General features: G+C 43.1%; 1 protein-coding gene across 1 annotated transcript; it reads right to left on the bottom strand.

The window, feature by feature from the left end:
* EHD4 (EH domain containing 4) lies at positions 1–26,964 on the bottom strand. Its single transcript, XM_072115670.1, has 6 exons — positions 26,562–26,964; positions 22,516–22,692; positions 15,947–16,044; positions 11,214–11,626; positions 4,416–4,580; positions 1–2,983 (listed from the first exon to the last, which is right to left on the bottom strand). The coding sequence occupies exons 1-6, from the start codon at positions 26,789–26,791 to the stop codon at positions 2,447–2,449; spliced, it is 1,620 nt and encodes a 539-aa protein (XP_071971771.1). The 5' UTR covers positions 26,792–26,964; the 3' UTR covers positions 1–2,446.
* Between the last annotated feature and the right edge of the window lie 221 nt (positions 26,965–27,185).

Genomic DNA, 27,185 nt, shown 5'->3' with positions numbered 1-27,185 from the left:
GTTTATAAAATCTGAACATAAATATGAAGTCTTCATAGCGGTGACAGAATAGTGCCAGAATGTCACTCAACACTTAACCAGCACCAACCCGCTCCGTGTGCTTGCGGAATTCCGGAAAAATTCTAGAATCACTGAAGAGACATGCTAAACCCAATTCAGTGATTCTAAGTTCAGTCCGGTAATTTCTGCAAATGCAGAATAAACTCCCTTGTGTACTTTCATGTACTTCACTTCACATGCATCTATGTACATTTCCATCACGGATCCCATTAAACAATATCTATAACCTTCTATAGTATTCTGAATAAATATACATCACATGACCGGATGTATCATGTACAAATCTGAATGGATTGGTCTACGGAGCGTATGGAGTGTTTCCGAAAGTTCATCATTTGCCCGAGAGCAAAATATTGTCTTCTAAAAACTAAAATATAGCCATTTTATATAATAAATACATCTCCTCTTATACAGACTTCTATTATAATTCATCTTCCCACTGTAATAATGCCAGGAACAGCAGTCAATGAAGCTGCAGGACAGTGTCCCCTTATAGATCGCTGTAAGTACTGTACTGGGGGTCACAGTAAATAAGAAATATAACTAATAAGGCATTTTCAGGTATACAATGGCACAAACATCTAGACAGATTTGCATAAAGTACAACAATACATGAAGATGTGTCTATTGTGAGCACTCACTATACACACACACACACAAAGCGGCTTCCAGTTCAGGTCAGGAAATTCCAGTTAAGTTCCTTCAATCATCGTGATTATAAAAAAATACTATTAACCCATTAAAATGTCAAATAAAATGTAGTTTTCTACAAATATCCATCACACTGTCTGAAGATCCCCTTATTGGACACAAAAAAACAGAACCCGCAGAATGACTTGTGTAGAAGTAGGGAGCTTCCAACTAGAACTTGATAATCTTAGGGGTGGGAAAGAAAAGATCTGACGTGTAATTTCATCATTTTCTGTTCTTGAGAGAGATATGTAGAGATATATGATAGATTTCTCTGGACGACACTGAAGCAGCCAAAAACATATTGGGAGAAGTTATAAAGATTAGCAGTTTAAACGCCAGTCCTAAAATTCCCTCTGGTGTCCAAGATTTTCTAAGAGGCTCCGACCTCTTAGTAGATTCGGACGGTTTAGATCAGGTCTGAACTGGCGGAGGTTTCAGCTGTAGTCTCCACTGGTTTTATCAGCAGAGACTATAGTATATGCACAGGGCTGGGGCATTCATGGCCGTTGCCTGACCCCATCCGCCTAAAGTGGCTTGTGGAGTGAAAAAGCTCCAAACTAGCAGGGCCGGAGAGATGTATATGCCTGGTGGAGAAGACATAACAAATCCCCATTCTGTTTCTCCCAAATCAACTTATTAAGCTGAGCATGTGATATGTATGGGCTCTACAGTAGATCTCAGGGAGATGAGGATTAGAGAGGGTAGAGTTTAAAAACTGCCCAAACCTTTTGTTCTGGGGTGCGAAGCTCCTACCTATTTCCTATACATGCCAATGTAAGGCAATTGAGAGAGATTGTTTGACAGTCATCTCACAAGTATGGGGGTCATAACCCCCCACTCAACTGAGCATGCTCATGTATAAGAAAGATGGGAGGCACTGCAGGCCATAATAAAATGTCCCCGTAGACTGGGAAAAAAGAAAAGAAAAAGTCCTTTAATAAACTTATAATCATGTATAAAGGATGTGTAAACTTTAATGCTCCACAAAGTGCACATTTACATATAGTAAAGCTGCTGCAGGAGGTATTTTTACTGTGGTTAACCTGCGAATCTTAACCTATCAACTTCCATGGCCGCAAGAACTAGAGGAACCGAACAATGTGGAAGAGGGGAACAACATCTGCTATAGCTTTGCTATGGCTCACATTGTACATAGTCTTGAGTAGATACCTAGAATAATATAGATATAGGTCAATTCGGATTATTTGAGTATTGAAATATTTGAGTCTGAGTACATTAGTGGAAAAGAAAGCAAATAAAAGAAACCAAATATTATGCAGTGAAAATAGAGCTCTAGTGCCCCCTACAGGAGATGTGACAGACACTCATGGACTTCAGCCATCTTTCATACGCTCTACATTGGACCATTATTACGGTCACATATATGTATACATTTATGCACTTCCAGCGGCTGAGCATCATACAAGTGGACTCTTGTACAACCTTGTAGGTGATCTGCACAGCACACTATTCACATTATACATGTGGGGAAATAAACTGAATAGAGCCAAAGCAGTTTTTAGTGTGTAAACGCACGCATACTGTGCATTTACTCTACGCACATAGATTTAAGTAGAAAAACCAAATCTGTACATTTTTTTAAAATGTTGAGACTATGTTCTAAAAGTTGTGGTAACCTCAATACCCCGCAGTCTTTCTATGCACAGGGATTACGTATAAAGCTTATCCGGCTTCAGTCAGAGTTCTGAATGGGCTTCCTTTGAGACGGAGGCACGAGGTGAGGAGGTAGCTCATTGGGCAACTCGTAGCCTTCCAGCTTAATCTTAATGAGATGCTTTGCCAAAGCGAATTCTTCCTCATCTAGCATGCCATCCTTGTCATAATCTGCTAGTTTCCAGATTTTCCCTAAGACACTGTTTGGCAGTTTTGAGTTCACCATCTCTTTCTTGGCGTTCACTCCAGAAATCTTGCCATTGATCGGAGACAACGTATAAAACAGCTCGTCGTAGAGGGGTTTATCCTTGGCCACCACCCATTCCTCCTCCCCAGCGCCTTCACCAGCTCCTTCTCCATAGCCTTGGCCAAAGGGACCTTCCATGGTGCCTTCAAACGCTCCACCATGGACCATCTGTGGTGGCATGCTGCTCTCCTCCTCCCGAATCATACTCATAAGAGGGGCAATCTTATTGGCCAACATGTTGTCTACGCCCTCAATCAGCTTCGGCTTTAGGGCGTGAAACTTCGAAAAGTCGTACATTTCCAGTTGTTGCTTAAAAAAAAAAAAAAAGTTAAATGAATATGATTAACTGATATAACATTTTCAGTAATGTAGATATGTAAATATGGATTATATTCTCTAACACAAGGGATTAGCCCCAGCCTTCTGACAAATGGGAGGGATTTATCTGGCAAGATAGGACCCATCAACTTGACTGAATAAAGAACCATTTATTACCACTGCTAAAAAGATATGGGTGTAAAGTATAGCAAAAATCTACAACTAATAAGTGCTATGGATTTCATTTTGAGGCCACTGTATAACCCAAAAAGCATGGACCAATTGCTGCATCCAGGGCCCCCTCCCCCTGCGGACACCCTGACCCTGGGGACACACTGATCCCCCCGCTCCCCTGCGGACACACTGAACCCCCCGCTCCCCTGCGGACACACTGAACCCCCCGCTCCCCTGCGGACACACTGAACCCCCCGCTCCCCTGCGGACACACTGAACCCCCCGCTCCCCTGCGGACACACTGAACCCCCCGCTCCCCTGCGGACACACTGAACCCGGACACACTGAACTACCCCCCCCCCCCCCGCTCCCCTGCTGACACACTGAACCCAGACACACTGACCCCCCCCCCCCTGCTGACACAATGACCCCCTCCAGACACATTGAAACACCCCACCCCCTCTATACACACTGCCCCCCCCTCCCCCCCGCCCCATGCGGACACCCCGACTCCCCTCCGGAAAAGAAAAAAGAAAAAATTCACCTTTCCTGGTTCCCCCGGAGCAGCGCCTGCAGCTGTCTTCGGCCTGGGCCTCCCGTACACGCCGGCTCTGAAGCCGGCACACGTGATCCGTTTACGTCGTCATGTGCGCCGGCTTCAAAGCCGTCGCATACCCTGCGGAGCGCAGCTTCGTGGGAACCGGGACAGGTGAGTTTTAGATTCTGCCTCTATGCTGCGCTCCTGACCAGCGCAGCATGGAGGCAGAAAAGTGATCGATCCGGATGGTGATCAATTGTACCAGTGTCTTATAGCGACACTGGTACAATTGATCCGGGGGCCCCGAGTGGGCCCCTCCAGTACCCCGGGGCCCCGGCACTTGCCCGGGTTGGCCGGGTGCTGGCGCCGGGCCTGGCTGCATCTTACTCCAGTGCACTTCATATTAAGACTAGTGTATAAAAGACACCAGTCCTATAAAACTCCCTCCATTATGTCCTATTAGATTCCCTCCATTATATGCATAGTACATTATAGTACAAGTAATGACCAAGTCAGAATGGACTTATGGTATGTTGATAAGATCCAAGAAAACGGCAGCGTCCGCTACTGGGCTGCCATCCTAGTGCCATGTTCCAAGGAAGTAATGGACACAAATTGGATGACAGTAGGACAAGAGAAAAGTGATGGTCAGATAGCAGTACACACTAGGACAGGACTCTGATCGCAGCTGAGAGGCAGAGGGATCTGTACCTGCATTTTCTTGACCTCTGGAAAATCCCCAGGTGAAATCTGATGTTCTCTCTGGATCTGTAAGAAGATTTCAGGCAACCTGCTTATCAGCTCCTTCTTCTTTGCATCTTTCCCAAACATTGCAGGCATTTCTTTCTTCAGGTGACTTATGATGTAAGCATGTACCTGAAGGGCGAAAATATATGAGATTATATATGTGTACCCAGCCAAAAAAATACAACAATCCCTCATTACCCCTATGTATAGCGGTGGTGGTGAACCCAGGAGGAGTTCTCTATGTGACAATGGTTCGGCACAGAGTTCACCAGACAAGACTAAAGGCCTCCTTGTGGCTAATGCAGTGCGAGTCTACCTGTTTGGGGTGTCCTTGAGGGAAGATAAAATAATATTCCAAATTTCCCAATACGGTTGAAAACTGTGGCAAATTGTCGTGTTGGCATTTTGCGGTTAATAAGTGGGTTCCGGGTTGCTATCTAAAAAAGGTTTGCTCTAACCCATCTATAGCTTACCTTATGACCTGCAGCCTGCAATGTGGCCACTAGATGGTGCACTGTTACCAAGGAATAGATCCTCCTTCCCCTCCAATAACATTCCATTGACTGGATTGACACATAAGGGCTGCGTGATGTGGGGTGATGTAAGGTGATGGACAGCGCAAGACCCAGGGCAAGCCCATGCAAGACGTTCAGCCAGAGTACATACAGCACAGCTTGTGAAAGACGTTTACAAGAAATGCCATGTCAAGAGTCGAAGAGAGGATCATTTTAAAGACCTCAATGTACCAAACATGCTGCCCTATTTCCACACAGTAATTAACCCCTACACAACTACCATACTTGCTAAATACGTACTAATTGCACATATATCGCGTGCAGAAAGCACTTCAATAGACCTCATGACAGGCATAACTCAGACCGTTATATCTTCTAAGCACAGATCTGCAGTGACATTTTAAAAAGGAGAATCTACCCTTTAATATCAGGATTGTGTTTCTACCACTAAAGTTGCTGTCAAAAATGTCATTTTTATACTGCATACAGCTCTCATTCCCAACTGTAACTTCAAAAAGTGGATAACTCCAGTTCTGTGGTACCTAACAGGGGAGATTCTCCTCTTTGACATGACATCAGAACTGTGTGTCTAGGTGGACCAGTTCAGTACATGGTAGTAGTCTGCTAATTTTATAAACAAAATCATGTTGATAATTATTAATAAAACTGTCCTACCAAGTTAAAGCTTCACATGTCATAAAAAGAAAATTGTTATGATACCGATGCCCTAAATTCTCCACAACTTTTCTACACCTACTGTGGCCTTGTCCTGTGGTTACTGGGAGCAAGTCTGTAAATTCCTGTTCGTCAAGATGGGGGTAGCAGTCCCTAAGGACCCCAAGCTATGCCTACTCCTGGTGGACCCGGAATAGTTTCACAGACAGTGGTGCCTTCCTTATTGAAGTCCTGTGCTGTCCGGTCTGGTGTCCAGATCCTGGGTGGCTGCCCGAAACCCCCCACCTCCATGACTGGCTTAAGTCAGCTTATACAAAGAAAAATGGAAAAGAAATTACACGCCATCTGGACATATGTGGCTTGAATGGCCATTTTCCCCTGCCCCTCAAATATCTACTTAATTACACAGTTATGTCTCTACCATCTCCATTGTATGTTAATGTGGGACCTGGACCCCAAGGCAGCGGTGGGTTGCTGGTTCATGGCGTAATCTCTTTGCTTTTTGTTTATTCTTGTTATACCGATCTTGTTCTGATGTCGGATTGATACTCCTGTTTATGGTGCTCAAATTTGAGGACATTTACATCCACAAGTTATGTGGAGACAAGTCATATGTAGCTCATTTGTGTCCTCATTTATGAATAGCAAATTGACCTGAACATTCAAGCATGAAAGGGTTAAATTCTATCCCGGGGGGTCTGTTCTCAATAACAGGTCAAACATGGGTCCTTACACTCCATTAATTAGTGAGAAATCGAACTCCGTTCTCCAGACTGCTGGGGGTCCCGTTCTTGTGATCGATGGAGGTCCCCGCAGTTGGACCCTCACCGATCACCTTGTTATTCCCTATTCTGTGGAAAGGGGATAAGTTGAAAACATTTTACCCATTTAAAACAGATTTTATTCCACCTACAGAAAAGGTTTGACTCCTGCCCGACAAAGTATCAATGTGACTGTGTATAGATACTAGAGTGCTGCAGAGTACTGTATATTGGCGCTATACAAGTAAAGGAATTCTTATAATTATTATCCAGTGCGAGGAGTTCCTGGAATCACCTTGTGCTCCGGTACAACATGTAATAAACTCCTCAATAGGTGAAGAACTTAAATTATATAAATTAACTAATCGAGTTATTGTTTCAAAAGGACTAGTATTTCCTGGATTCTCTTTTTAGCCCAAAAAGCAAGGGGCGAGCACAACCCACTAGGATCAGCACATGATGTACTCTGCAACACCAGGAGTATACCAAGTCTACATAGGGGGTAGGTACCTATATGCTATAGGCCCAATTTTAATGGGACCAGGAAACTCTCTGTTATAAATGGGGGGGGTGCCATGTGTCAGGGGTATTAAGGATCAGGTATAATGGATTACATTGGGCACAATTCTTTGTTTCTCCAAAAGAAAAGCAGCCAGCAAAGGGATCTGCATGCACCTTACGGTCCTGTCCCTATAGAAAGACTACTCGGCTTCCCCAAGCATGCAAGTCTATGGGGGAGGAAGGCATAACCATCAGTCCCTGATTCAATGTCCTCTATCTACGTCCATTCTATTTAAGGATTATTCCACTTGAAGTACTTCCATAGGATATGGGATCTGTGCCGATGTAAAAAATAACCATCAGGCTTACACTAGGAGTATCTTACTAGTAACCAGAAGTGGAAATATTAAACAGTTTCCCTTCCTGTGGTTCCATCTCTTGAAGGTTCAGCCCTGGTGTTACCCTCCGAGTGAACCTATAGAACTAGAAATAGATAAACCTTGTGAACTCCTTGTGCTAATGTAACACGTCCCTACAAAATACCAAGAAGCGGTGTGAACATTATCCTCGATAGGGACACATATTTCATTGCGTTCCTTACATAGTGTTCCTCCGGCACCATGGCGATATGGAAACAACGGATGCCAAAATCAGGAGGACTTTACCTTATCACCTACAGAAGCCACCTAAAGGTCAGCACCCAACCAAAGGAATATGGGATTCCCATCACAGTCACATCAAGTTGTGAAGAGAACACAAAGATATTAACACGTCCATAACACATTGCTATATCTTTCTATCCCTCTTCTAAACTACACAATAGGACCAGGCCAAACTAACGTCAGTGGGTGGATTCACAATAGATCACTTAAAACTGCTTTGGTCTACAATTAGGAAGGGTGGACCCAGATTCTTTACCCCAGTATACACCACAACCATGTGTCAATGTAGCTGCACGTAATACTGCAGATGAACACAACACATCTATTCCAGAGTCACAGAAAGATGAGCAGAGAAGAGTCATATTAACCAGAGAATCAAGTCAAGAGTCAAGTTTGAAAGCAGAAGGGAGAGTCACTTTTCTTATCCTTCCATCGTGAAGAGATTTTACTTTAAAGAGTGAAATGTCACATAAAGTGGGAATTGTAGAAAAGACATTTCACCCCGTACCTCAGGGGGCATAATCTGGGGACAGATTCCCTAGAATGATAAATGTAATTATTACCAGGGTATATTGAGCTTTACCTTTATACCCGCACACCTGCTGGTAGCTATATCATGTGCCTCGGTCACAGGTAATTCATGTCTCCTTATACAACAAGTCTCAGCACCCAGCTCAGGGCTAGGCCAGAGTTCATGCCTCTCTGCATTTATTCTACAAGTCAATATGTCGACATTTTTAGTGAAAAAAAAAGTCAATATAGAAGTGAAAAATGCGACATCACGAAGGACAAGCGATATCAAAGCCATATTTATGATCTAAATATTATAAAAGCACAAAGGTGAAATGATTAAATGGCATCTATCAGCAGTTCTGGCCATACACAGCTAAAAACATTGTTATGTAGCAGTCCTGGAGATCTGTGTGTTGTTAGTAGCAGCAGAACTGTGAAAAGTACATTTATATTCCAGGATTGTAGCTAGATTCAGAGCACTCTGCTGCACTGGTGTGCGAGATCTCTTCAGTGTACTGCAGCACAACCCCTCCTCTGCTGTAGCAGCTTCTGTTTGAATATTACAGCAGGAGGTAGGCATTATGCTATGTTCAGTGAAGAGATCTCCTACACCAGTACACCACAGGGCTCCGGATTCCAGCTATAATCCTGGATTATAAATGCAGTTCTGCTGCTACTAACATCATGCACAAGGTTATGGTTACACAGTAATCGAGGGATATCCTCCAACAGTCTACAGCTTTGTATAGTCCCTTTAAAAATACAGCTTCTTTTGATGCAAAGAACATGAAAACATCAGTATTTTATGTAGAAGACATGAGGGACATTATCTGTTGCTATATATCTTTGCATTGACCAAAGGCTTATTGTGTGTTTGGAATAGGTTAGATCTACTGCTTTTGCCCTTAATAGCCGAAATAAAAAACAAAAAGGATATTTTCTACAGCTAGAATCGTTCTGCTCTAAGAGACTTATGATAAATCTAGCCCCAAGAAGGTTGTATCAGAGTCCGCAAGAGACCGCCATGGATACCAGACAGTCATCTTGTTCTTGCAGTTTCACAGTGTGAAGCATGCTCAGGCTATGGAGCCTGGAGCCCCTCAGGCTCATTTGCATACAGTCCTTTATCCTGGTGGTAGATGCCCTTTAAGCAAATTTTGCAAAGAAGAAAAGGACAAAAATTCCAGCCTCTAGATGTTCAAAACTGGTAGATACATAGCCCAACAGACTTGTAGCTGTCATTGCTATAAAGTATTGACTCAAATTGACTCACTTTTTGTAGCTGTACATTCTTAAATATGAGGAAAAGTTCAAGGGGTGTGAATAGTTTTACAATCCACTGTAATCCCATCTCTACCTGGATCGGTAGTGTTTATGTAAGAAGTCAGAAATACGTCTCAATACTTTGTACCCCACAGTCGGAAAAAACCTCTTTGCGCTTCCGATTATTCTACCCCGTGACATGTCAGAGTATTCCTAGCTCCACAATGTGGAAGTTTAAGGGCGTTCTAGTTTTTTCCTTCTCAGGAGATTTATGAAGTGCACAATCCAGACAGGTTATCCAGGTTTTACAAACCGGTCAGATGACAAGCGTTACAGCAGGAAACGCTCTGCCTTCCTGACTTAGAGAAGCCAAGACACACGGCACTGATCTGCGACCAGCCAGAAGAATTAATAATAGCAAAAACATAGTTCTAGGGTTAGGTCACCGCTCCCTGGGAACTGCTCTAAATCATACATCCGGATCATACACCGATAATGTCCAGTAACATTGTGCACAGCCAAAAAGAAACTCAGTATGTGCTGTTATTTTTGGCAACTATATAAGGTGGGGCACATTGTCCTTATCCTGTTGAGGAGGCAAAAAAAGCTTCCTCATCACTTTGTTACTTTAGAATATGGTTAATTTATTAACCGCTTCTGTCTTGCAAACACCTCGGAAACTATAGATGACATCACTTCTGTACAATGCAGTCACTGGCCTCATCACTACAGGTCGGCAGATGAAAAGTTTTCTGGCCAATCGTGTTTGTGCCCAGGTAATTGAACTAGTTTGAGCAGCTGAGGTGCATACCGAGCACCCTTTTATGCCATGTCTACCCGGCCACTAACTGTTTGTTGCCACCCATGCCCTCCCTAATCCCTCCACGCCATAGTCATAGTGTTTGACACGTTTCTGTTTTTGCATCTGAACACCACCACCTTGACTGCACATGCGCTGCACCCTCTGACTCTGGCAGGAAAGCAAACAATTAGACAAGGAGGAGGGGCAGAGTGGTGCTCCTGGAGTTAGGGTATTTCTTAATTAACAACGGGACAACTTCCAGCATAAAAGATATGTTACCGAGATGCCCAGGGTAATCTTTTACAATGTGGGGATAGCTGTATATACCAGGGGAGGTGGTTGACTCCCTTTAACGCCCTGGAATATATTTGACTCTGGACATCAATTCACTTCAAATTATAGAATTAAGGGAAATCAAAATACATCATAATGAACCAAGGACCCTTACTCATAGATCCAGGCACTGGATCTGCTAATGATCTGGGTGTGTTACCAGAGCCCCTCAGTGCTGCAGATTCACAGACCGATACAGTGTGCGATGAACACTTTCCACTGTGCTGAAACTTCCTCAGTTGCAGTGAGATTACATCAGGCAGAGGAAAGGGGAAACAGTGTAACAGCCTGTGAAGCTACAGCATGGGGGGGGGGGGCTCTGGTAACACCCCCAGAGCTCTACTGGCTCATCAGCATTACTTAAAAATTAGATTTTTTAGAAGGAAGACGACTATGGATAACAAATATAAGAAAATTACCACAGTCACAGTGCTTGGATCTATGGGTAAGTGCCCCTGGTTTATCCATGCTAGATTTTGATGGTAGATTTCCTTAAATACATACAGAATAATAAGTCCACTAAGGGAAGGACAAAATTGTAGACTACAAAAGGTGACTTGCTACTCTAGCCGAGTATTATAAAGTAATGAAAAGGTCAACGTGTACTGTACGATACTTTTAAAAGAAAGTTTACACAAATTGCTCGCATTTCACACATTTATGAAATTCTTAAGCACAAGGGTAATGTCTTGATTGAACTTGACGAACGTGCATGGTCTTAGAGAAGTTTTCCTTACCTTAGCGAGCCGAGCTCTTTTTATAAGGTCATTCAGCTTGCGTAGCGCAGCGTTTCTCGGAAGGCTCTGAATGTCTCGGAATAGATCCTGGGCTTCCATTTCAAAGAGTTTCCGGTTCTCCGTATTCTGCAAAGGCTTAGCCCAGAATGAGCCTATGTAGACTCGCACCACCTCAGGAGTGTTAATGACCTTCCCTAAGGACCACATAAGGGCCCCATAGACTCTCATCAGCTGCTGGGTATCCACCTGGTCGGCTTTATTGAGCACCACTCGGATCTTGTCGTCCTGACCTCGGAAAGCTTTTATGGCTTCCGAAAATTCATCGGAGATGTCCAGTTTGTGAGCATCAAAGAGAAGTATAATCCGGTCAACACGTTCAGCAAACCACTGCAAGACCTGACAGAAGTCATAGCCTGGGAAAAGATGAAAGAAGTATAAAAACACAAAGTCACCCACTAGTAGCCATAGTCCATGCAGAAATGCTACAGAATACTCTTCAAATGGATTTTTAAACATAACAGATATGAGGTAGGTTTGCAAATTATGTTCCGAATAAAAATCTGAGTATCTTTCCTAGAAAGATATTGGATAACAAGGTGATCGGTGAGGTTTCAACTACCGAGACATCTGTTGATCATGAGAACATGGGTGGAGCAGAAGGTTGAGCATTTGTTCCGTACTATTGCAAGGGATTATTGGAATTGGTTGGCTATCATATAGATATATATAGGTAGATAGTGCTATCATATAGATAGTGAATGAGAATGCTGGGGATACCTGAGCGCCATGCCCGACATTCCCCTAGTATCGAATGGAGTGGTTGAATGTATGCAACCCATTCATGAGAGCAGGATACCCCTTGTCCGGATGACTGGGGTCCCATTCGCATAAATGGGTTGTGGGTCCCAACAGTTAGATCCTCAATCACCTGGTCATCCCCTATCCTACAGGCTTTAAAATTGGTACAACCCATTTAAAAGGGGCTGTTCAGTAAAAAGATAACCTTTTTTCTCCAGCAACAGCACCTATTCTCACCACTTGGCAGCAGGACATTAAAAAAGGGATGGATAGGCAATTTTGTAAAAAAAAAAAAAATTAATAATAATAATTAGTAAAAATTTGGGTTAAAATAAGAACGAAAGACCAAAGTTGAGAAGTTTCTGGAGAAATAAATAAGATGTCGTCGCGTCACTTTGCATAAACTTCCTTTTTCCTTCTGTCGCACAGAAAGTAACAACTCCCTTATCTCTGCAGAACATGCTTGGCGGGGAAAATACACAATTTTACTTCTCACTAGTAGTTTCAACCAGGAAACACCAAGTCTCTCCACCCTCACCCCATCCGAAGAGCAGCAGGGGACACGAAAGTCAAAACAGAGGCGTAAAGAGGCATCCTGGCTCAACCCCCAAAAGACAGAATGAGCATGCTGGATTCCAACATGCCTGATCCTTCATTCTTGCAAATGGAAAGTCACCAGCAGAGGTGTATACCAACACTTTATACCACGGCCAAGTACTCACATGTAGAGAAAGAGTCAGAAGGAATAGCTGTTAGTCAGACAAGTGTTCAGCTTTTACCCTAATAACAAACTAACAGGAGGTAGGGGATTAAATTATGTTTCTTGAATTCCCTCTTTTATATGAAATCTCACCTATTTACTTACATGTGCTAATAAGCAGAGAAGAGTCATTTTTTCTCAGAGATGAAATAATAATAATAATTATAATTTATTTATATAGCTCCTACAGATTATGCAGAGCTGCACAGAGATTGCCAAATCGTTCAGTTTACAGATGGGAATTATAAAGGAAAAAAAATTCTTAAATATACTCAGGATAACAAAATAACACATTCACCAATTCACTTATTAACAAAACATACAGCATTTCACAGATATAAATCTGACCTGTCTAAATCCTGGTGTTTACAATTTTACTTGTCCCTGAATCAGACCATAAATCTACTGACTATGGTCGGATTCTACTAATGAGTAGCTTCTCTTGTCTGCTCACTGCAGTTCTCTGCCTCTCCTCACTGCATTACAAGACCAGCTCAGACACAGGCACTTCCTGTAGGCAAGCAGTAGCGTGCAGAGACTTCGTCTATTAGCTGCGAACTATATACAGTCTTTATTCAATGGGGGAGGCATATAGCAGAACTGATAGTGTTTTATAGGTGAGATAACAGAGTTGGAGTGAGTCTCTCTTTTTCTTTGTGTTAGATACTAGTATAATGTTCAGAAGCTAAATTAAAGTGTATATAAACCTGTACCCTAATAATATAAGCACATTGGCAACACACAGCATCTCACAGCACTAGATGGATCATGAAGTGTCTGTTTAGAGAGTCCCTGCCCACACTCTGACCATCACTGAGTGATAGTTTTATTGCCGTTTTAGCTCCTGAGTACAATTGTAAAGTAAAGGGGTGAAAAATTATCTTTATTGTGTAAACATCACTAGGGGATTAAAATTTGAGAAATTTCTTTCATGGGCAAACTATCTTTGTTCCTGCATGCAGCTGGAGAATAAAAGTAATTAGAGCCGTACTGAGCCTTTTCCTGAAAACAAAACCTCAATAAAATAATTTCCACAAAACTTATTCATACACAGGAAATGAAACACTAAATAGGGAAATCCTGAGGACTGAAGAACATCGGTCCCCAAATACTGGCATGAGAAGGGGACAGGGACATTTCAGTGATCACACTACATATCTAGTGCTATATATAGATTTATTGTACACATTTTGACAAGCAGCCCTTCACCTTTCGACCACCAATGGAATTGTTGTACAATATATACCATTTGTATATGAGACAAAGGAAAAGAAAGAAAGGAGCTTCCTATTATAGTAATTGTATTGTAGTGTCATGGGCCACATCAGAACCTCAAAACCCAATGTAGAGCCAAAAGATTACGTGTGCACCTTCATTAAATGGGCTCCCATTCCCTGGGGTTAGTCATGAATGCCTCATCGAGATCTCTTATAGAGGCCTTAGGTGCTGCTATTCTCCGTGACCTCCTAACAGAATCGGCTAACTTGTTCAGTAGATGCTGCGCATCGGTTACGTGCACCCAGTATATTACATGTTAACAACGCAAAACACTTGGAACTCCTTACAGGTTAAACGCATTGCGTTTGCATTATGTTTCTAAATGCTATGTGTGACCACACCTTTAGAAAAATCCAAAGCAGGACATAAAGGGAAAGTCTACCACTTTGCTATTCCACTTATCTGATGCCAGCACATTGTATAGAAAAGAACAGCAATTTCTAAAAGACCTTTATTATTTCTCTCCATTATACAGTTTCTGAGAAATTCCCAGTTTAATCCATATGCTAATGAGATAGGTGGTGCACCTGAGGCGTGTCCACAGCACCATAAGCACTGCTATTCCTGCTTGAACCACTTCTCTACATGTCTGAAGATTGATAGATTTGTCTAGTGAGAAGCATGGGGGGACAATGGAAGTAGGGGGAAGGGATTAGGACAGGAATAACAGGGGCCTGGGTGCTTAAGATATACCCTAGGTGCACCACTTACCTCACTGGTATACGGGTTACACTGGGAATATCTTAGAAATGGCAAAACGGAAATAAAATAATAAAAATCACAGTGCGTTTCTCTACAACATGCTACCGATAGATTATTCCACTTGATAGAGGAGGTAGACACCCAGTAATAGATGCTGAAAATGCCGAATATATTACAGACTCCTGCTTTGAATTTGCGTAAGGGAGACCCATACAAGTCCATTCAATAAGTTGCATTGGGATGATCTCCCCATATTGGGCATCTGCTACGTGTCCTGCAAATACTCAGCAAATAAGTGGATTCTGTTCACCACAACAGGAGTAAGGCGGCTATGAGGCCAGGGGGCGATACAAGACAACTTCCATGAGCGTTAAGATCTACAGTACTGACCAAAATAGTCAATGGCCGGGCATGGTTACCAAGGTCAGTGCCGTGCAGGGCACACGCTGGACGGTTGTTACATTAGATCATAGTCTTCCGGCTGCCGGGCAGTGTTCCCTTTTTGGTGAACAGACGTTTACAGCACATTTTCTCTCATGCACGCTCCGAGTGTGCATATGTATTTTAACATGTTCTCCAAGAAACAGCATCAATCTATAATCTAACAAGAAATTTAAGAAATCAGCAATGGTCCTTCTAATCTCCACAACCCCTTAACTTGTAAACGTGTCTCCGTTGATGAACAATGACATGTGAAACGCAGTATGGAAAGATAAATTATTCATATAATAAGAACAAATACTAAATGTCAACTGCACAACCAAAACAAAACTGCTGAGAAGCCTGGCTGGAAGCAATGTTCTCCACTATACACCACTATATGGCATATACACAGAGTGTATACACAGAGCCATATTATGTACAGCACATGCTACATGCACCCTCCATTGCCGAGCATCAATTTACAGTGTCAGGGAGTTTCCAGACAAGTCATGTAAATATATTCTTAAATAAAAGAATTGTATTCTCAAACTCGTACAAACAATCTAGTCAAATGTTTCTACACAACCCTCAACCCAAAAGAGTAGTGAATCCCTAAAACAACGAGTGTTTGACAACTCCTGGCAGACAATAGGGTCGTGACATGAAGTGACTGAATAGAGGGTCAAAAGAGACCATCAATGAACTCATTCATGACATCTCCGTACAAGTGATAACATGCGAGTATGTGAGAAGCGGCTGTGCCATCACCAACCTCTACTGATGCGCTGCTTCTCTCCGGACAGGATGCCAGGCGAGTCTATGATGCTGATGCTCTTCAGGACCTGGTTGGGGAGCTGTGAGCACATAAACCTGAAACACAAGAAGAACAGACAGAACCATAAGTCAACCGTATCTATCTATATACAGTTAATAATAATAATAATAATCTTTATTTATATAGTTTCCTGAAGTTATTTTTCTGTACATATGATGTGACAGCTCCTAATGCATACCTTAAAAATACAAGCAGATTACCCCCAATTACCCCCTAAAACTGACTATGACAAAGACTTGGCTTTTCCTGTAGACAGTTGTTCCATTCAGTGATATACATGTATCAGACAGATGATAAAACGCGTATTTATTCCAGAACATCTGAAACACATTTCAAGCCTAAAGACGGAGAAAATTGACATTGGTCACAGACCACTATAGTAGCAGCACACACAACTATCTTTACTTTTGGTCACAAGGACATCCAAAGAATTTAGGAAAATATTTCACTTCGTTTTCAATTTTCTAAACTTACTGATAAAGTGGACTGTATATTAATTAACTCAAATGTGATTTAACATTTATCACACATACCATATATACTCGAGTATAAGTCAAGGCCCCTAATTTTACCACCAAGAACTGGGAAAACCTATTGACTCGAGTATAAGCCGAGGCTGGGAAATGCATTGGTCACAGCTCCCCCCCCCCCCCAATATATAGCCAGCAAGCCCCCAGTAGTATACAGCCAGCTAGCCCCTTCAGGACGGCGCATACTATGACGCGGCCACTGCTGACGTCATAGTATGCGCCGGCAGATAACATGGCCGCGTCTATGCCAACTGTTACAGAAGACCGAAGAAAGAAGAGGAGCCGCGGGGAAGACAGAAGAGGAGCCGTGGAGTTGTGGAAGCCATCACCATGAAAATACAGTGCAATTTGCAAATAATTATAGAGCAAGTGGAGCTGAGCAGATTATAACATGCTACCAGCAGATAGGACATCGTGTACAGATCAGGAGGAGCTCAACAGATTGTACATCGTGTCTTCTCTGTACAATCTGTGTCACCCTTTTGTCCACATAGATCTGTAAGCTCTTGTGAGCAGGTCCCTTATTAATATTGTTTTATCTGACAAAGTTATCGTTTATTTGTACATGTACCCCATGATCGTTAAAGCATTGTGATGGTGCTATAAAAAGATTTATTATCTCACTTAGCTCCTCCTGCTCTATAACATGCTGCCTGCAGATAGGACACTATGTACAATCTCCTCAGCTTCCACTGCTCTATAACAAGCTGCCTGCAGATAGGACACTATGTACAATCTCCTCAGCTTCTCCTGCTCTATAACATGCTGCCTGCAGATAGGACACTATGTACAATCTCCTCAGCTTCTCCTGCTCTATAACATGCTGCAGCTGCAGAGATTTGTACATAGTTTGATAGGGAAATATTCTCTATAACTAGTCATTTATATGACTATTAATTGTGTAATTAGCATGCGATCCCAAACAATGGCTAGGATTTTTAACTTTTTTTTTTAATTCTAGTTTGATTGTTCTAATCAGATTAGGTGCCATAAAGGGACATTAGTCACCAACATTGTGGTGCAGTAAAATGCAGGAGTCCAGACATTTCAGAGGATGAATGTAATGTATTGTTAGTGCAACTGCTGACAGGAAACCCTGAAAATTATCAGTCTCATGATCACCATTTATCTCATCTTTCTAGTCATGGAAACCTCCAGTAACGTTTATATACATGGACTACATGTGGAATGGATAACTTGTCACTTTGATGCTACACAGGCAGGGGGTTACATTACCAGCATGGGGTACTGCCCTTCAGCAGCCATTACATCCCCTGAGCCATACAATAACATTAGGACCAGAACTTATTAGATTTTCAATTCCACAAGTGAATACATCAGGGCAGGTCTGGACTTTGTTATATTTGATGGGTCGTCATGATTCAGCTGTAATTACACTATACATCATAAAGGGTCATCTCCTGCAATGAGCATTTAGAGATATTTTGGCAGAGCCCATTTTCACGCACTGCTGAACAAATTCTATTTTTAGCCCCGATCTTGTTACAGCATCATTGTGTAATATAGATTTCTTCTCCGCACACACGCTACCGGTTATTGATGGATGCAGGGAAAGGATGCTACGAGACTAGTCCAGACACAAAAATATCTGGTAACATGATCGCATCTGGCATCTCCAAGCTATATCTCTGCAGCAATAGCATGACATTGCAATGCATCCTAATAGTTATTGTTGGGGCATGCTGGGAGTTGTAGTTCTGAATGTCATAAGTCACTATAGGAGTCATAAGTCGCTAGCATGCTCCATATTCCGTGTCCAGATTCTGCTTGCAATATATAGTTTTTGATCGCTCCAGGACTATTCTTATCCTGCTGCGCTCTTTAGGCTGAACATATGAAAAAGGCCATATGCTACCTATACAGTATGGTTTACATACAGGCAGCACACAGCCACATGCATTTCAAAAGGGCTATACGGCCTTCCATTTAAATGGCCGTATTGTCCACTGTAATGTATTGTGTGCGGGACAAAAAAAAAAAAAAAAGTATATATATATATATATATATATATATATATATATATATATATATATATATATATGTTCCATTTTCTCCAGTGTTTCCGCTCAACCCGTGGAAGTCTATGAAAACGGTTAAAATATATGTTGCATACGGTTGTGCACAGTATTTTCCCGTATATACATGCAGTATCCAGGGAGACCAGAACCATAGTGAGGTGCATTATGTCAGTCAGCCCAGAGTATTTTATACACATATGGTACGGATATAGTGACACACGTGCACATACAGTTGAAAAACATCACATATATACAGATTTATACGCCACAGAAATACTGCACTGGAGAAATTATACATTCTTGTGAATGACCAAATACAAGCAAAAAAGTTTCCATTCCAAGGCACCGATGTAGGAATAAAATTGTCTTTGATTATCACTCCACATTAAAAATCATAATCTACATACGCGCCAATCGTTTTCAAGCCTAGATCAAGACGCAATCAATATTTACATGGACTGTGGTTTCTAATCCGATATCATAATAACATTGAAGTTTTATTCCTACACTGGTGCCTTGGACTGCAAACTTTTCTGGAATACAGGGAGTCCCCGGGTTACGTACAAGATAGGGTCCTGAGGTTTGTTCTTAAGTTGAATTTGTATGCAAGTCGAAACTGTATATTCTATAATGGTAGACCCAGACAAAAAAAAAAATTGGCCCCAGTGACATTTTTTGCTGTACTGGGACCAAGGATTATGAATAAAGCTTCATTACAGACACCTTACAGCTGATTATTGCAGTCTGGAACTATAGTAAAGCATTCAGAGACTTCACCAGGGGTTAGAAGGGTCTGTTTGTAACTATGGGTTGTCTGTAAGTCGGGTGTCCTAAAGTAGGGGACCGCCTGTATTGGGATTCCGTAGAATGTTGCTACTTTTTTCCCCCACACCAATGGACAATTCAGCATTCGGAAAAGAGTGTTACTTCTAAAAGCAGGTGTTTTCCTAGAAATATCTGCTACCACTTATGCAATGTATCAACATCACACTGAAAGGAAGGACAAGGCACGGAAGGCTGCTCCCTTATAGGGTCGGCTGAAGGTGAAGTCATTTATAGGCCTGGGACAAGGAATGTGCAAATACTTGTTCCCCGTCTGATAGTGTAAGAATGTAGCAGCTTCCAGCTCTAGAGATCAGCATCTACATTATAGAATTCAACTTAATCTTCATAACCGATCCTGTCCTATTCTTATTCAGGAGGGAAGGTGTTCTCCATACATCAACCCCCTGCCCCCCTCCAAACACAATAAAAGTCAAATTTGCCTTTTCCAGTAACTCATCATACTGGAAAGTCAACCTAAACACTCAATTTTAAAGAACTGCTCAGAGCTGACTATTATTCAGACTATAAAGAAATCTAAAGATGTAGTAAATTTCCTGTTATGCCTTTAATTATTCCCCGAAGAAGATCTACATAGGGAATAAGGAGACAGGAGTAGCAGATGCACGAATCAGTGTGAAAGGCCTCATTGTTACCTACAGGTAGATGTAAGCAGGGGATGGCACCGGTATATAAATGTATATGTATGTATGTATGTATGTATGTATGTATGTATGTATGTATGTATGTATCTAGGGTAACAGATACAGAAGGTGTGCAGACTGTATATAGTTACAGTACACACACACCAGGGGTAAAGGTTCAGTGATATGACATTCGTCACCTTCCTACAATCACCTGACACGTATAGTGAAACTAAAAGGGAACAGATACCGATCCTCCGTATGACTCATCCTCACCAGGTCTGTAACATCACAACTTGCTTACCAAGATACAACCTATGGTAGCAGATGAAAGCATTCATACTCACCCTTCGCATATGTACCTATTAGGCAGCGTGACACTAAATGGGTTTTCCGGTCCATTTAACTTCTAACAAGGACCTATCCATAGCCGGGAGCTGATACACTATGGTCGGAGATGGATGCCAAAAGCTCTTTCCATAGTGTATCAGCCAATCTCAGCTCCTGTCGTCTCTCCTGACATCTATTTTAGCATATACAGGCGGTCCCCTACTTAAGGACACCCGACTTACAGATGACCCCTAGTTACAGACGGACCCCTCTGCCCACTGACTTCTGGTGAAGCTCTCTGGATGTTACTATAGTCTCAGACTGCAATGCTCAGCTGTAAGGGTTCTGTAATGAAGCTTTATTGATGATCCATGGTCTCTGATCATTTTCACACATGCTCCGAAGAGATTTTTTTTTATAGGTAAAAAGTTGAGATTTCACGTAAAAGCGTTAAATCTAGAAAGGACATTTTATACCCGTCCTGGGGGGGGTAGTAGTTTAATGGGAGAAAATCTGGTGAATGGTTTCTCTTTAATTCTGCAGCATGTCCTATATGATGAATAGAAGCATGGGCTTATAATGAGCCGTTTACCCCCGATGACTATGCTTATCATATTAGCCCATAATCTGGACATGGATCTGCCTTCCTTCCATGTAGCTACAGTTCCTATTTAATATGTAGAGAATATGCTGACAGGCAAGTCCGCCTTTCAGATAACCAAGTCTAATAGATTTCATTCAGCTGAGTGTAAGGTTTGTAGTCATCCACAGCTTACACCAACTTTCACTTCTGACATCTTACATCAGCAAAGCTAAAGTACATTCTTCTGATCCTCATGTGACTTCCTAAATGTCAGTCCGTATCCGAACGCCTTATTCTCATATGGCAAGTGATCAACACATTTAAAAAGGGTTCACCCAGAATTCTTGCATTCTAGATTCAGCTATCCTAAGGATTGTCTCAAAGATATAACAAGTGGGATCTTTGGGAGACTTGGCTTCCACCAAAAGTTTTTGTTATTTTTTTGTAGCAGTTATATGTTCATATATAAATTATAGTGTGGCATGAGCATAATAATAATATTACAGCACTTTCATTATAATTAAACTCAAAGAGTATCCTGGAAATTAAAAATGTTGCTTTGTTGCAACTCAGTCCCAATCAAGTGAATGAGACAGAGTTGCAATACCAGGCATGGGCACTGTATTATGTATGGCAGTGTGCTTGAAATAAGTGAAGAAACAGCAGTGATTGTCTAAGTGCTGCAACATCTTCATTGTGCAGTAACCTGGAACATCCCTTTAAGACAACCATACATGTTTGATATAAGGGGAAGATCGGCTTATGTATGTGGTTTGTATGTGGTCTTAATATATTTCTGAGTACTGCTGGGTTTCTCTGACACTTGCATATAAAGGGAATGTCAATGCAGGAGATTAGAGAGGTGAAGATCTGTTGTTTCAAATCGGGTTCGGTTTACAAGACCACAGCACTCCAGGGAAACCCCCTGACCAATCATAGCCATGAATAGCAGCAACGGGCATCAATATGGCAAAACGACGGGGTCGCGTGGGCCAAACTACGTAAAAATGTATCTCTACTGGAGATACCAGAGCGCTGTAACCATCAATTTCCTATGTTCCCATTGAATGGAGCAAAAGGGTGCATGCTCAAATCCATTCATGAGAACTAGATCATTATGAATAGGGGATACAATCAAACATGGTACAAACCTGAGAATATCAAGGCAGATGACAGAGAAAGAGAGAGAAATCAAAACTAAGGATCAGAAGTGTTGGATTTCAACACAACTGATGCTTAATCCTCTCTTTTAAAAACACACACTTGTTCGGCTGAGTAAGCAAGAATGGAGTGGTCAGAGAGAGGAGTCAGCTGAATGTGTGTTTAGCTGACAGCCATCTATATGGTCAGCCTTGGGTTGATCTCTGGGTAGTGATAGTGAATGAAGCTGCCCTATGATGCATGGCATGACTCCAGACTGCTATGTTCATGTATTTAGTAACATTCAGATTAATGTAGCAAAAGTAACATCTTACTAACTGCAACAATTACAAATTCCCATTTCAACTTTTCCATTCTTCCTCCTGAAACATTTTATCCTTGTATTCATGGACCTCACCTGTTCAGGAAGGCATTTCCAAAGCTGTTTAACTTTCGGAAAGGCTTCTTAGGATCGACAACCAATGCATTTCCCGGAATACTCCCTTCTTTCTCGCCATGCATTACAGCAATGAAGGAGTCGGTGGTGGGCTCCGGTCCAATCCGCATTCCTGGAAAGTCTTGTTCCAGCAGGTATCTAGTAAACAAGGGGAGAACAATAAGCGGTTAATACACAATGATGATAAAGTAAGAGTTACTGATAAGAGTCAGACATAGGAGATACTGGAATAGTGGGATATGGAGACTCGAGGATTAACACACAATACTGCACTAAATGACCACCCCAAAAGACTTTACAAGACACAATGGATGCAAATGAGGAATGGACATGATGAATCTTATCAGGTCTGATCATTTGTTTTCCCCAACCATCAAAGACGGGACCTGCAACACAGATTCTCATAAAAAAAAAAAAAACTGTAAAAACACTACAATAGTCAACTCCCCCGTCACCTCTGACCATCTAAAATAATGACTCTTAACCATAGACATTGCACTTTAAGGAGGGATCAGCCCTAAAACTGCAAGTCTTAGCAGTTCTCCTTCCTCCTCCTCCTGTGAACTAGTACGTCCCGGACCTGAACTCCATCGCTCTTCCTGCCCTTCATGATAAATACTGACTCCATTAATCTACACCAGCCCCTCGCTCCTGCCCTACACAAACAATGCAGATTCCTGTCTGGAGGAACTTGGAAGTTCACAAGTAGAAAACAAAGGTGGAGTCACAAAACCCAAGGAAAAGTCCATGTACATTCCTGGGCTTTATACAAAGATAAATTACCTGGTCTAAAGGATATGACTAATAATAGTCCACCGAGTACAAGGAGACTTGGCAGCGGCGACATTGGAAAACCTTCAAAAAATAAACTAAGGAAGGAATTGAGCAGATTCTTGGAGGAAATAAGAAAGCACTGGCTGGGTCCAAATAGCAGTATGACAGTGGTGCCAGGTCAGTCACCTCATGTACGTGATGTCTGCACTAGATGTCACATAGGACTTCACTACAGACCAACTTGTTTCAATTACCCAGGACCTGGATCAGTACTATGGATGCATTCACACAGAGCAGTAAAACTGCACTGTTAAAAAATGCAGTTTTTAGGGTTTTTTTGCGGATTTTAGTACAATTTTAGATTTAACAAATAAAACACATTAAATATATACAGTGTGTGAATATATACCAAGGCTACACACATGGCCGTAGCCTCGTGGCACCCAATGGCTGCTCCATTTACAGGTAAGGCCAAGCAATACATCCTTCTTAATTGTTGCAGCCATTGGATGCTGTGGGAGGGTCACGCTTTTGTTACATGGGGTTGTCACTTTGCGTTGCCAAGACCCTAGAAAAAAAGTTTATTAAAAGGACATCCACCACCAGGATGGAGGACTGTATGCAAATGAGCCTGAGGGACTCCAGGCTCCATAGGCATTATTGGAGCGTGGAGCCCCTAAGACTCATTTGCATACAGTCTTTCTTCCTGGTGGTAGATGTCCTTTACATTTAGTTAAAAATCTGAATTATTCTACAGGGTGTGGAACAAATATGTCTAATATTATACAGTATCAATTTTGGCTACACATGCTGTCCAATGACCCCCAACTAGGAGCACCATAGGAGCATTACATAGGGAGCTATTTCCAAGCTACCCAAAGAATTCTCTGCAGAAAATGTCACCATTTTTTCCAATTTCCAAGTCTGTCCCCAGACAAGGAGTCCTTGCTTCCCCACCAATGAGTAGTCCTGATTTATGCACCGCCGCAGTCTTCTGAATGAGCCCTTAGTTGTAGTTTCCCACAAATTTGGAGACAAATAGTTTAGTTATTTTGCCCATTAGAATAATAACTGTGAAACTGCACCAGTAGTTACCCCATTACACACACTGAACAGCCTGTAACCCAAAAAAATTCTCCCACGGCTGTCCCAATCCACAAAGTCTGTCCCAGGCACAAGGGACACCGCCCGTAGGGGGTTCACATGATCAAGCAGCCCAACCGGTCCGACCTAATCTCTGGAACCTCTTCTAAGCGTCTCCAACATGAGTGGCCTCTACTCATCGCCTTCACTATGGGACTCCGACTATAAGTGGAGAAGGTTGCAGGACAGAACAGCTTCTTTTGTTCCATAAATTTAGCACAACATAGAAATATAAGGCATCCTTAGCAATACATTCTTTTGTCTATCCATATGTTGTACCCCACTGATCGGTAATAAAGACTAGCCCTTTATTGGACAGCACCGCTGTGGTCTTCTGGAGTGCTGCTTTTTCCCATTTGTTTACACAAAGGTATTATACTCCCAGAAATCATCATACCAAAAGAGTCTGCCTCCTTCATAAAAGTAGCCCCAAAATAATTATGGTTCTCCTACCCTGATGGGTTGAGACACATCAACATTCTTCCTGCTTTATGAAGATGGTACACCAAAACAGCAGTGATCCACCATCTCCTTGAAAGAGCCACTGGTGGTCCTCCTCCATCATGAAGGGGGCATGCCATAACACAGGTGGTCCTCCTCCATCATGAAGGGGGCACGCCATAACACAGGTGGTCCTCCTCCATCATGAAGGGGGCACACCATATCACAGGTGGTCCTCCTCCATCATGAAGGGGGCATGCCATAACACAGGTGGTCCTCCTCCATCATGAAGGTGGCACACCATAACACAGGTGGTCCTCCACCATCATGAAGGTGGCACACCATATCACAGGTGGTCCTCCTCCATCATGAAGGGGGCATGCCATAACACAGGTGGTCCTCCTCCATCATGAAGGTGGCACACCATAACACAGGTGGTCCTCCTCCATCATGAAGGTGGCACGCCATAACACAGGTGGTCCTCCTCCATCATGAAGGTGGCACGCCATAACACAGGTGGTCCTCCTCCATCATGAAGGTGGCACGCCATAACACAGGTGGTCCTCCTCCATCATGAAGGTGGCACGCCATAACACAGGTGGTCCTCCTCCATCATGAAGGTGGCACGCTATAACACAGGTGGTCCTCCTCCATCATGAAGGTGGCACACCATAACACAGGTGGTCCTCCACCATCATGAAGGTGGCACACCATAACACAGGTGGTCCTCCACCATCATGAAGGTGGCACGCCATAACACAGGTGGTCCTCCTCCATCATGAAGGTGGCACACCATATGACAGGTGGTCCTCCTCCATCATGAAGGGGGCATGCCATAACACAGGTAGTCCTCCTCCATCATGAAGGGGGCACGCCATAACACAGGTGGTCCTCCACCATCATGAAGGTGGCACGCCATAACACAGGTGGTCCTCCTCCATCATGAAGGTGGCACACCATAACACAGGTGGTCCTCCACCATCATGAAGGTGGCACGCCATAACACAGGTGGTCCTCCACCATCATGAAGGTGGCACGCCATAACACAGGTTGTCCTCCTCCATCATGAAGGTGGCACGCCATAACACAGGTGGTCCTCCTCCATCATGAAGGTGGCACGCCATAACACAGGTGGTCCTCCACCATCATGAAGGTGGCACACCATAACACAGGTGGTCCTCCTCCATCATGAAGGTGGCACACCATATCACAGGTGTTCCTCCTCCATTATGAAGGTGGCACACCATATCACAGGTGATTCTCCTCCATCATGAAGGTGGCACGCCATATCACAGGTGGTCCTCCACCATCATGAAGGTGGCACACCATAACACAGGTGGTTCTTATCCATCATGAAGGTGGCACACCATAACACAGGTAGTCCTCCTCCATCATGAAGGTGGCACGCCATAACACAGGTGGTTCTTATCCATCATGAAGGGGGCACACCATAACACAGATGTTCCTCCTCCATCATGAAGGTGGCACACCATAACACAGGTGGTCCTCCTCCATCATGAAGGTGGCACGCCATAACACAGGTGGTCCTCCTCCATCATGATGGGGGCCACCATAACACAGGTGAAGGGGCACATTATGGCCCATGTCCCCCTCTCCTACCACACATAACGACCCAAGCCTCCTCGTACCTGATGAAGGTGGTCTTTCCCGTGCTGTACTGCCCCACCAGCAGCACCATGGGCAGGTTCTTGAAGTCCGCCTCCTCCAGTGCCGGGGAATGGAACTCATGGAAGCGGTAGTGCTCCTCCAGGGGCAGCAGCTTCCCGGTGTACAGGGACTGCAGGCCGCCGGTCACCGTCTGCAGCACGTCCTGCGCTGAGCGGCCGGAGCCGCTCTCCTTCCCCAGCCAGCTGAACATGTCCGCGGCCGCCGAGCTCCGGAGCTGTGTGTGGCAGGTGGACGGCGCAGCCTCTACTTCCTAGTCATCCCGGGCGGGTCCTGCCGGGGACACGTCACCTGCTGCTCTCCGACCCCGCCCCGGTAACTTCCAGCTGCCAGTCACCTCCATCTCCCCTGCCCGCTACGTCATGGGTGTCCCTGATGTGCCGCAGCTACAGCGCCTCCTGCGGCCACTAGGGGGCAGTGCAGTGTGTCATGTGAACGCACAAGATTCTAACAAGATTCCCAGTGTGTGACGCGCGATAGAGCGCACATTGTACACATATTTTTTAATTTTTTCTTCTTTTCTTTTTTATTTCTTTCGGCTAAATGACACATTATTAAGTTGTCATGTATATGGCAGTTTAGTTCCT

This window comes from Engystomops pustulosus, chromosome 7, assembly GCF_040894005.1.
Source record: "Engystomops pustulosus chromosome 7, aEngPut4.maternal, whole genome shotgun sequence".
Taxonomy (NCBI): domain Eukaryota; kingdom Metazoa; phylum Chordata; class Amphibia; order Anura; family Leptodactylidae; genus Engystomops; species Engystomops pustulosus.
This window is presented reverse-complemented; position numbering and strand designations above follow the sequence as displayed.

Coding starts and splice junctions, on each gene's coding strand:
- EHD4 (XM_072115670.1), bottom strand. CDS start 26,791: ATGTTCAGCTGGCTGGGGAAGGAGAGCGGCTCCGGCCGCTCAGCGCAG. Junction 22,693..26,561: donor GGAAAGACCACCTTCATCAG/GTACGAGGAGGC, acceptor CTTGTTTACTAG/ATACCTGCTGGAACAAGACT. Junction 4,581..11,213: donor AAAGAGCTCGGCTCGCTAAG/GTAAGGAAAACT, acceptor TTCGCCCTTCAG/GTACATGCTTACATCATAAG.